Here is a 13,324-nt window from a genome sequence, read left to right on the forward strand (position 1 = left end):
AAGCCTCTTAAAATAAATTTAAAGTATTATATGCTTGATGTTGTATAACCAAAGGTTTAATCTCACCGCTAAAGGGGCAGTTACCATGATTTTGCAATAACCCTGCAGACAATAATCAAGACAGCTCTTGTTGTTCTCTCACTAAAATCTTCGTAAACACAGCATGGATATATTGTAATTTGATATCTGTAAGATCAACAGCTATACCTCATGACAACTCGTAAGATTTTATTCACCATTAAATTGAGCATTTTCCTCACAAGACACAGGAAAGTGTGTTATTTACCAAGCATTGTCCTATTGACTATAGATTAGCACATTAAAATAGATATGCTTGCTTTCTCTCTGCACTCTAGAAACGTGTGGTCTCTAAATCAAGTTCTGAGATGCAGGCACTTAATTAGATTTTTCAAACTTTGGGAAAATGTATCTGTGCATATTTCCATCATTATTTTAAAACAACTGATTCAAATTATTATTCTACTACATATATAAAAAATAGTCCCCAAATACAGCTATGATTAGTCAGGTTCAGAAATTCCTGTCTCCACTTCATAATGATAGTAACACTATTCTAACTTTAAAAAAAAAAAAAAGACAAGAAAAGAAAGGAAAAAAGAAAGCAATTAAAATAAACACAAATGGTGACACAACTTCAGGAAATCAGGGAACATGTAATTCAGTAAACGATGAAAGACAATATAAATTAGTATCAAAAGGATTCAAAATGGAGATTACTAGAAGAATTCAATTATGGGATACAAAAAAATGTGTATGCTTTATTTAAATACAAATAGATGACCTCTTTAGTATTTCAGAAATGTAATAAAACCATCTTTCACTCACCAATGCTGGATTTTCTCTTGGCAGTTAGTGACCACCTGTCATGAAAACAGATAACTACTCATGAAAAAACAGGGCTATGCACAAAGCTACAAAATCATTCTATCAGAAAACTACAACAGTGGCTTTACAGATTTAAAAGCACCTCAATATACATTTTTATTTGTCAAATGCACAGAGATGTGAATGTTAGTTTTTAAGCAGAACACTTTATCATACCCCTCTAATGCAGGCTGATAACTGCAGAACAAATTACAGCTTTCCGTTTCATACTTTGGTACAAAACCCGCTTCATAACTATTAGGTGACATACGATATAAGATAACTAGTATTTTGTACAATCTGCAGGCCTGTTTTCAATGTTACATATTTTGTAGAGTACACAAATGTTATAAATAACAAAAAACCAACGTAACATCCACATTTCATCAGTTTAAAAAAATGACAGTAGTGAAAGTACTTTATTTTGTCAGTATATCTCCAAACGTTTTCACCTGTAATTTTTATTCTGATGCACTGAAAATGAGTACAGTGATATTTTTCTACTACATTTCAAGAAGAAATACTTGGGATAAAGAGATGCTCTGAACAGCCAATTTGTCCCCCCAGTGAATTATGATAAAATTTTAAGCACTTCATAGCCAGCTTAAGCTATGCTTGTAATACCAAAACAATGAAATTAAACATAAAAGCTATTTGTTTTCCTTAGAGATATTTCAATAGATTCTTAAAATGCTCAGAAAACAAATTAAGAACACTAACCAGTAAGGAAAAAACACGTGAATGGCAATTTAAAAAGAAAAAAACAGCACTGTTTTCAAAGATTACTAATCATGTTTTTAAACTGCCCATTAATAAAAATTTTTAAACAGTAATCTCAAATACTGTAGCACCATTTTAGAGACAGAGAAACTAAGGGATAAAAACCAATATGCTTAATATAATGTCACATGAAAAACACAGCAGTATTACATGGTTTGAAACACTGCTCTTGTTCACTGTGCTAAATACCAATATTGTATCTTATATAAGCTCCATGTTTCACCCAAAAATCACAAGTCGTTTTTTTTTTTTGGCCTGTCACTAAATTCCTCTATTTTATAACATTTAATTCCTGAAGTAAATGTCTTCCTTTAGGACATTTTAAATAAATACTAAGGCAGCAATTCTGTACCAAAATGCATGCTGTAGTCAGATACCCAACCATACTACACATTAACTCAGCATAAAAAGTCGGTTTTAGAATAAAGATCTCTCAGTAAGTATCAATCACACAGCAACACTTAATAACAGTGATAATGTACAATAGAGTACTGACTTTACATCTGGAAGAGCCAGGCTAAAACTCCATCAATCCATTTCACTGTTCCTGATTCGGCAGTAATAATAAAATAGACAAACAGAATTAAATGTAAATTGAAAAGGAAAAAAATCTTCATGAAATCCTTTTTATAAAGTTTCTATTTAACAACCCTATTAAAAGATGAGACCCAAAAACAGTCAGGATGCTTTCCAATCCCAATGCATGTGTTTCCAAGCATGAAGTGAGCCAAAAGCACAAAAAGAAAAGCCCTGCAAACCATAAGAGCAGAATGTTCATTAACCTCTACATGATAATCCTTTCGTAGCTGCATATTAACTAGTTACATATTCATAATCATTTACATTATTTAAAGGACCTTCGATGAAATTTTCTATGCAATATCCATTAGTGACAATGTTAAAGGTTATAGAAGATAAGTCTACTTAATGTTTCCAGGAAGCCTTTTTAATTAGTAAATATGTAAATTTGGCACATATGTTTTTTATGTTTAAAAAACAAGTTCCTGGTAGAATGGCATGTATTCTTGCCATCACCCTTCACTATTTAACTCTCCACTTTGCTGTAGCTATCTTTTCCCCATTCCTTTTCTTTCCTAAAATAAGTGTCCCCAAGATATTTACAGATAAAAAAACAAAAATCCATTTCATAATTTACAAGAGAAATTTTCACCAACAAATACTGTCTTCATTAAAGTCTTTATTAGTTTCATCCAGGGTTCGGAACAAGAGTCTTCAGTTAGACATTATCCAAATGTAGGCTAGATATTTTGAGAACCCAAGAAATAAAGGAAAACATGAAAGAGGCAGGTATGAATACATACAATAGCCTTCTGATGGTATGTCTACAGTTAAATCTTTGTTTACATGATTTATAGTCCACCTAATTCCAACAAACATTTGAACCCAAGCAGCTGCACTTGTATTTTGAGATATCTTTCTAGTTTTCTTTTTTGTAGTAAAGTATTCAAAAAGAAAAAAATTAGTAAATTTTTACAGCTTAGCTGCCAAGGAAATTTATGGAAAGGAGAAAATCTTATGATTCAAAGTTGAACTTATCTGGGTTTTAAAATCTTTTTTTTCTGTTAAGTTAAATAACTCCAAATAACCTTATTTCTTCTGAAATGGACTCAGATTAATTATTGTTAAATAAAGTGACTAAGATAGTGAGCCTGGTTCTAAAAGCAACTTTTGAAAAACAAAGCAAAACAACAAAAAACATTTCATTACTTTGTTGTCCTTCACACAAGCTTTTTTAAAATAAGATGGCAATCGAGGAACAATACTAGTTTATTTTTTTAAGTTAATCTGCCAGAACATGCAACTATTACTCCTAAAGAAAAAAAACTTATTGAATCATTTTTATAAAAATAAATGGTTAGTAGGCTTCAAGTATTAAAATAATTGACCTAGTAAATTCTTTAATAAAATCACACTTATAGCCAAAAATTTATAAGTAAAATACGTACTTCTGCAGTAGCACAACACTAAGTCTGCACTAAAGAAAAACGACTATGAACTGATTTACCACTTAAAAGACACATTCATTCTACCATCAGGGGTCTTTACCTATGGCCCAAGAGTAAGAAAATCCTATGGTACACTTTCTTTATAACTCAAAATGGCCCTTTACCTAAGAAGTAATAATAACAGTGGTAAAATGCCAAGACTTCATATGATGAAACAGTTCACTAAGGTGGGTCTTAACCTCTTCTTAAAGAGAAGAAACCTATGTTCAGAGATGGAGTAACTTCCCCAATATTATACAACTGCCCAAGAACTGATAAGAGATAAAATCAGTTTTAAAACCAGGCCTATCTAATCTCAAAGCCCATACCCACTGTATTAGACTGCTTTCAACCATCATGAATCTTACTGGGTAAAAGGAAAAGCAGCTGTTTATATCTGCAGTCTTTCTTAAAACACTGACTGATGCTGCTACTTCTCCACTTCCTCCACAAATCCACACTCACACACTAACGAGACCTTGCCAATAATGTCAAGAAAAGCAAATAAGCTTAAACTGACCAATACACTAACAAAAATCTTTATTCCTTCCAATGGCCTCATACAACTCCTGGCCCTCTCAGGTCAAGCAAAGTATAAACAACAAGTTTTCCCAAGCCCCATTTACGTGTGTGTGTGTGTGTGTGTGTGTGTGTGTGTGTGTGTGTGTTGGGGGGGGAGGGTAGTTGGATAGCCTTATAATTACTATCACATCTTATCATATTTTTAAGGCACTTATAACTAATCGAGTTAGATGCCCAGGATAACAATGATAGTCTACCCAACAACCTATTTTTTAGGTCAGTGTCCAGCTAACATATATGTGCATTCAGTTACAAAATACTTGGTAAGTTTTAAAACCAATAAACTATATAGAATACAGGAATAATTTTCCTTTGCTGTTTTTCCTCAGAAGCCACTTTTAAAAAATTATTATAAAGAAAGGAATGAATGACTTAACATGTATTAAGACCTCCATTACTTATTTCCATTTGTGCTATTTGTTCTGGTAACAGACCACAAGGGGGCATCAACCTAGGAGTTTTCCAGGGTAAGAACAGTGCCACATTAAAACTAGACTAGAATAGAAAGCCTAAAAGGGTAAGTCTGCATGTACTTCTCTCAAAAATGTTTCACTTTACTTCTAAAACTTTTCTCACTGTATTGCAATTTCAAATTATCCCTGTTCAGGTTAATGTATGAAGTAACAATCTGAGGATTGTACTTATCAGATCTGTCTACATTTACATGGTTTGCTTCTCTTGCTAGATTATGTCGTCAAAACAGATCATATAATTTTAAAGCTGCTGAGTCAAAAAGGAAAAAATTATCAGTGGTGGCTAAAACCAATAGATACTGGACATGCACTATTATCTTAAATGGTTGAAATTAATTTCTTAAAGGACATATTGTCAATTAATCAAATAGATGTATAAATGTCATTACCAAAATATATAGTAAGTACACTTCAACAAAATTAGTAAAACATTACAGGTCTTTTAAATAAGCCTCTCTGCAAAGAAGGGAGGAAATCACTACAGGCTCCTAAAAAATAAATAGCAATAAGCAGTAATAAACTACAATAAATTGAGTGTTTCTGTATAAAAACTTTAAACAAATTTACTTTTTAAATATGCTGAAAAGTGAAAATAACAAAGGTGGGCCTACTACTACCAAAAGTTAACTCCAATTATAAGCCACTGTTAAAACACTTAAATGTTTTTTCCAAACTGTAGCTCGGATGGAATCAAAATTATCATCTTAATCCTTACTTTTACATTTAGCCCTGTTTTCTCCTACCCAGGCTTCTAATGCACTTCTCATAGTCAAACACAGTCTTTCTTTTTACACAAATATTGGAACCACATCTAACATGCTTTGGTATTGTACTTCCCATTCCCTTGTTGGTTTTACCTACAAGTTAGGGCTCTTTTCAATTATTTATTATTCATAATACCAAGTATTCTAATAAATATACAGTTTTCTTACACTGGAAATTTTTTTTATTTTATTGAAGTATAGTTAGTTTACACTGTTGTGTTAATTTCTGCTGGACAGCAAAGTGATTCAGTTATACATATACATTCTTTTTCATATTCTTTTCCATTATCACATTGGAAGTAGTTAAGACTGACAACATATATTACATCCAGCGATATTTCTAGGCATGAAGCCACTGACATGTTTGGAGGGTTCTGTTTCTGGTATTACTTGAATTAGATATCCAGGAAACTCTAATTGTACTGGATGAAAGAGCAATGAGATAAGGGCCAGATCTACTTTATTCACCAATGTACTCACCTGACATACAGTAAGTGTGCAACAAGTCCTTTTAAAGTATAGGTCTACAATCACTTAGCCAAAAACCTCAGGAAAAAATGTTTCTCAATTTAGAACTTTTTGTAATTTAGTAAGGTAATACATTACACGTATCATACTTTACAGAACATTTGCAAGGAAACATACGAATGTTCAAAGTGGAATAAAATGCCTCACTCAAATCAGTTCCACTGACAAATGAATATGCCAAAAAACTTAGAAATAACTCTGTTTTCAGTTTTTTAAGACTTCTGAACTGCAGACAGGAGACTGTGACCTGTATTTCTGAATGTGACATACTGCCTGAATTGTAGCTTGCCTGCCTATTGTTTCACTAGAGATATCAATCATTTCCTCTCCATTCCCACACCTTACTCCCTAAAACCCCGCCCTCCTCTCATCTACAATAGGCAGAGGACCCCATCTCTCCATCTGCAACCAGTGTGAATGCAGAGGATCCACGCTAACTGGGCCAGTCAAGTTTACCCTGGACCCAGAGAGAGATTGAGGTGATTACAGATACTGGACCCGAAAAGGTGACCACAAACGGATTTGCACAAGCTAAATCTAACAAAGCTGGTCTACGAAGTAACAACATAAATGTACAAGAAAACAAAACAAACACCCACAAATAAAATAACCCTACCCTAGTTCCTCCTGACTTCTTATAGTAAATACTTTCCAAACTTTCATTTCTGTGGTTTGTAACTGATTAAGAAAACTTTGTAAGTAAACTTGCTACGTAGAAATGAAAATATGCCTGTGAAGATCTCAAAGAAAACAAATAATTCATTAAAGATAATAGTAGAAGGACAGGGAAAAAATATCCTCACAAGTGACAAAACAAATTGAAATGCCACCCTGCACCAATTACAGGAATAAATTTTTATTTTAAAGAAACACTGCCAACTATCAGTGAGACTATAGCAAAATTAATACTAAATCACTGCAAGTAGCTATGTAGCTTAACTTATTCCAGACGTCTACCTCCAAGTAGGGAGAAAAGACTGATAACAAACCAATAATCCCTCTGAAAACTAGAAAAGCCATATGAATATAAAATCATCTCTTAAAAGGCATCTAAGAATTGCCAAAGCAATGAGAACAAGAGGGACTAAATTTCAGGAGATAATTGTGGAGAAGTGAGTTGATGCTTTTTTCTTGGACAACTCTAGGCACAGGGAAGAGGCTGAGAACTATGTTTTTCCTGAGCAGAAATTTAAAGTAGTCTTGAGAAGGCTATAATAACAAAATCAGAGACATGAGCAGTCTTAAGCATATGGTTGTTTTCTTCTTGTGACATGCCAAATTCTGAGGCTGAAAAGGCCAAAAAGCTAAACTGAAGGTGTGAAAAGCAGAACTCAGGGAACTGATGGAACAAAACTTCAGAAGCCTTTAAGGAAAGAAATGTGGTGAACTAGGTTTTCAGAAGAAAGCCAAGAAGGAATCAAGGTGGCTGATACCTTACTAAAACAAAACCCAACCTGGGGCTTCCCTGGTGGCGCAGTGGTTGAGAATCTGCCTGCCAATGCAGGGGACACGGGTTCGAGCCCTGGTCTGGGAAGATCCCACATGCCGCGGAGCGACTAAGCCCGTGAGCCACAACCACTGATCCTGCGCGTCTGGAGCCTGTGCTCTGCAACAAGAGAGGCCGCGACAGTGAGAGGCCCGCGCACTGCGATGAAGAGTGGCCCCTGCTCGCCGCAACTAGAGAAAGCCCTCGCACAGAAACGAAGACCCAACACAGCCAAAAAATAAATATAAATAAATAAATAAATTTATTAAAAAAAACAAAACAAAACAAACAAACAAAAAAAACCCAACCTGCACTCCATTCAGTACCTGACTGGATTAAGGTATCCAACTCCTATTTTATCAACCTAGCAGAAGAAAGGGTGAAACTTCTCCAGAGGAAGATATCATCTTCAGGAGTATCTACAATTTTAAAGATACTAAAATATTAATATTTAATCGTAAATACTTCAGGAGTATTTACATTTCTAACATTTAACTAAAAATAACCAAGTTTCCAAGAAATAGGGCCATATGAACAAACATCAAGAAGAAAAGAAGAAAAACAACACAAAACAAAACCAAATAAATATGCAATCTACATACTGGAGTTAATAAACTAAGACATTAAAATATAATTATTAATATATTCAAGAAAATAGTGAAAAGATAGAAGAAATACATGAAAAGATGGCATATTTCACTAGAGAATATCTATACAAGAATCAAAAGGATAATCTTTAACTGAAACGTCTAAAATGAGCTCAATAAACGGTGTTAACAGGAGATTAAACACAAAAGTCAGAATTTTGAACTGGATGACACATCGATAAAAAATACCATAAATAAAGTCCAGAGATTTAAAAAGAAAACATGGAAAATACAGAAAAGACCAGTAAGAGACATATGAAACACTGTATAACTGAAGATCCACAAAGAGAGGAAAGAGAGAATGTGGTAGAAGCGGTATCTGATCAGATCTTGATATGATTTCCTAAAAATGAGAGAAAGGTATTAACCAACAGATTTGAGAAGTTCTGAGAATCTCAAGCAAGAGACTTTTTTTAAAAAAATTATATGAAGGCACAACATAGTTACACTGATGAAAACCGAAGAAAAAATGTTATAATCAGCATGAGGGAGAAAGAGCAGGGAAGAGATACAGCACCTTCAAAGTAGCAACAAGAAGAGTCAGAGCTCAAGCTAACTTCAACAAAAACAATGACAGAAACTGGAAAATAGGATAAAATCTTCAAGTGTTGGAAAAAAATAACTGAAAATCTATAATTATGTACAGAGCAAATAGATCCTCCAACATGAAGGAAAAATAAAAACCTTTTCACACAGAAACAGAATTCTGCACCAGCAGATTTTCACTGGGAAGAAATACTACAGGTAATTATGTGATGTGACAGCGGTGTTAGCTAACAAGCTAAGGTGGTAATCACTGTGCAATATATAAATGTATCAAAACAACACACTGTATACCTGAAACTTTCACAACAGTATATGTTAATTATGTCTCAATAAAGCTGAACGGAAAAAAGAACTACTGCAAGAAGTATTTGGAGCAATAGAAAAGCAGAAAGAACTAAAGAGCAACTGTACAGGTAATTTCTTAAAAGGAACAGATAAATCAGTATTGGTCACATAGAACAATTAAATACTGTATTGTAGTGTTTAAAACACAGACTTAAAATGCATGAGAGCAACAATGCAAGAAGTGGGATGAATGAATGCATGTTGCAATCTCTAGGAAAAATTTCCCCAATAAAAAAGGATAATAAAAAAAGCTTAGTAAAAGTATATAGTATTTTAGTGCTAACATATACATAAGATAGAGCACTAAGGTACCACTAAGGTACTAAGGTGAAAAAGAGAGTATCTTGAACAAGTTAACAGAGGGGAGAAAATACAATAGGATGTGTCTGATTAAATCAAAGGAACGTGCCCAAAAAAGCAGAGAGAAAAAAGAACATAAAAGTGGGTCAAACAGACAATGAGAAACCACTTCACACCCATTAGGATAGCTATTAAAAAAAGAAAGAAAATAAGATATGTTGGCAAGGATGTGGAAAAATTGGAACGCTAGAATTCTTGTGCACTGTTGGTGGGAATGTAAAATGGAGCAGCCACTGTGGAAAATAGTATGGTGGTTCCTCAAAAATGAAACACAGAATTACCATATAATCCAGCAATTCCACTTCTGGGTATATACCCAAGGGAACTGAAAGCAAGGACTCAAACCGATAATCGTACACTCATGTTCACAGCAGCATTATTCACAATAGCCAAAAAATGAAACCAACCCATGTCCACTGATGGACGAATGAGTAACAAAATGTGCAATATACATACAATGGAATATTATTCAGCCTTTAAAAGAAATTCTGATATATGCTCTAATACGGATCAACCTTGAAGACATTATGTTTACTGAAATAAGCCAGTACAAATGGACAAACACTGTATGATTCCACTTATATGAGATACTCAGAGTAATCAAATTCATAGGGACAGATAATGGTAGTTACCAGGGGATAGGGGAAGGGATAATGGGGAGTTATTGTTTAATAGATAGTGTCAGTTTTGCAAGTTCTGGAGCTGGATAGTGGTGATGGTTGCACCACAATGCGCACCACAATGCCACTGAAATGTATACTTAAAATGATTTAAATGACAAATTTTGTTAAGCACATTCTACAATTTTTAAAATAAAAAGTCAAGTAGAAAGGTGATAAAAATGAAACTAAATGTATCAGTAATTCTATTATACAGAAATTGACTAAATATCCTATACAAAAGAAAAAGATTTCCAGACTGGAAAAGATGTCCAGTTGTGTTTAAAACCACAACTATATGTTGTTATAAGAAACACATTTTGTACACAAAGAAATTGAAATTAAAAGATGAAAAGATATATCACGGAAACAAGCAAAAGCAAAATATGCCGATGTAGCCATACGAATATTCAACAAAGGATACCTGAAGGCAAGAAATATCACTAGAGATAAAAATATTTCAGACTGATAAAAATGCCCACTGACCAGGAATTTATTAGAGTCCTAAATTTGCATGCACCAAATAGCGTAACTTCAAATGCATAAGCAAAGGCTGAAAAAATAGAGAAAAAGATAAATCTACAACCATAGTGGAGATTCTAAATGCCTACCTACTCAGTGTTTGGAAATCAAGGAACATGTTTCTAAGAAACTCCTGGGTCAATAAACAGATCTCAATAAAAGCTAGAAAATATTTTAACTAATAATGAAAATAACATACATAATGTGTGGGGTACCTAAGGTAATTATCAGAGAAAATTTTAAAACTCAAAGAATACATATTCTAAAGAAAGAATAGTAAAAATCAATGACTTTTGCATTTCTAGGAGCTTTTATACAGATAAACAATTACGGAATTCAAGTAAATTTAACAGTATACAAAAATCAAGTATATGTCTATATACTAGCAAAAGATGAACAGCAAATTACAAAATGCAATAAAAAATAAATACCTAGAGATGAATGTAAAAGACATGCAAGATTTATATACTTAAACTACTGAAAGAAGTTACAGAAGAACTAAATAAAAAGATATACCACATTCATGGATTGGTGTAAACATGTCAATGCTCCCCAAATTGATCTTTAGATGCAATGCACTCCAAACAAAACCCTAGAAGGTTATTTTGTGAGTACTGCAGACCTGATTTTAAAATATTCATGAAAAAGCAGAAGGTCAAGAACAGTAAAAGTAGTCTTCAAGAACAACAAAGCTAGAGGAATTTTACTACATCAAGACCTAGTAAGAAAGTGTGGTACTGGTGCAACTACAGGCAAATAATCCAATGCAATAGAACAGAAGAGAAACAAAACTACAAATACATGACCATATAATCTATGAAAAAGACATACTCCATATGGAATTAGAGCTATGCCTTAGAAGTAAAGGCTACATGTTAGGAATAAGAGCAAAACTGAAACAGACCAGCCCTAACAAAATCCAAAAACAACTCTCAACTGAGTTGTGTTGATCCACTAGTACTCTGGCTGCTTAAAGAAAATTTACCTCCCTTTGAAGGAAGGTAACATCATCAAGAGTCTACAATTTTTCACTACAATGTCTGGCATCCAATCAAAAATTACAAGGAAGTCTATGACAACAGGAGCAGCTGATGAGAAATCAAGAGAAAAAAATAAACAGAAACAGAGCTCCATTTAATTTACATACTGCAGTTATAAGACATTCTTTTATGATTAATATATTCATGAAAACAGAGGGAAAACTGAAGATGTCAAAACAGGCCTAGAATTCATTAAAGAAATGTCAAAACATAAATTCTTGGAATAAATACTGTAACTGAGATTAAGCATTTAGTAAAAGGATTTTACCAGTAGATTAGATACATAAGAACAGAATTAGTTAACAGGAATACAGGTCAGAAGAAGGTATCCAAAATGGCATACAGATCAAGAGGCAGCAAGAAAATACAGAAAAGAGAGTAAGATATATGAGACAATGAAAATGTCTAATATGTGTATCCAGAATACGAAAAGTGGAGGAGACAATGACACAAGACCAGCATCTGCAGATTAGATAAGAATTTTCTAAACTGACAAGTCATCAAATTACAGATTTAATAAACTACATGTTCAAAGCAGGGTAAATACAAGGAAAACCAAATCCAGACACATCATAATCAAATGCCTAAAAACCAAAGATGAAAAATCCAAAATTAGACAGAGGAGAAAATATATAAAAATTTTTCAGGGAAAAAAACAATAAGACTGATGGAAGACTAACAGAAATGAAAGAAGTCAAAAGATAATGGAATGGTATCTTTAAAGTGTTGGAAAAAAAAATCACCTCCCAGCTCAGAACTAAATAAAAATTAAAATAGAATGTTTAAAAGAATAATAAGCCTAATTTTGAGGGTGGAGGGAGTTACAGAAACATTGTAGAAGTAAAATATATGACAATAGCACAGATAAGGGAGGGTTGGTTCATGAAATTAAGCCATCAAAAGATTATCTGAATAATTTCCTAAGCGGCAAAAATTTCAGAAGATTTATGAATAATTTCCTACTAATTTAAGGTAGACTGTAATAAAAAAAAAGAGATATTGTAGTCTCTAGGATAATAACTAAAAGGAAAATAAAAACCATACAACTATAAAGCTAAGAGAGTTTAAAATAGAATACAAATATTTTACTAACACAAAAGGAAGAGAAATAAAGGAATAAAAAAATATGTGACAAGTGGAAAACGTGGTAAAATGAGTAGACAAACTCCAACTAAGTGACAGATGAGAAAATTTAAAGACCCTAAATAGAGATATAACATGTTCACAGATTAGAACTGTAAAAATAAAAACACAATCAGGTAACATCAGAATGTTAACAAAGACTGACAATATCAAAAGACATAGTAACATTTAACTGAAAAATCTGAAATATTATTTTTTGAGTAAGAACCTAATTAAGACAAGCTATTAGTGCCTTAAGATACAAGGTATGGATTACATAGAAAGGATTGACAGGGAATTCCCTGGTGGTCCAGTGGTTAGGACTCAGCACTATCACTGTGGTGGCCCGGGTTCAATGCTTGGGGAACTAAGATCCTGCAAGCCACACAGCGCCACCAACAAATAAAATTAAATAAAAATTAAAGTAAAAAAGACAGAAAGAAACAATTGACAAGATCTAGTAAATTAAAAGATGGATCAGGGAGGCTGAAAAGACTCTGGTTTGAATAATGTTGCCCAGAATCAGGATGAGTATGTACAGCATGTACATTAGGGACAAAGATAATAAGTTAACTTTAG

At 33.2% G+C, this 13,324-nt stretch overlaps 1 protein-coding gene across 1 annotated transcript in view; it reads right to left on the bottom strand.

Annotated features, from left to right (window-relative positions):
• URI1 (URI1 prefoldin like chaperone) overlaps positions 1-13,324 on the bottom strand; it is a 64,217-nt gene that overhangs the window by 37,921 nt on the left and 12,972 nt on the right. Inside the window, exon 2 of the mRNA XM_059905027.1 lies at positions 847-881. Coding sequence (XP_059761010.1) covers positions 847-881 — 35 coding nt within the window. The remainder of the gene's footprint in view (positions 1-846; positions 882-13,324) is intronic.

This window comes from Balaenoptera ricei, chromosome 19 (genome assembly GCF_028023285.1).
Source record: "Balaenoptera ricei isolate mBalRic1 chromosome 19, mBalRic1.hap2, whole genome shotgun sequence".
NCBI classification, from domain to species: domain Eukaryota; kingdom Metazoa; phylum Chordata; class Mammalia; order Artiodactyla; family Balaenopteridae; genus Balaenoptera; species Balaenoptera ricei.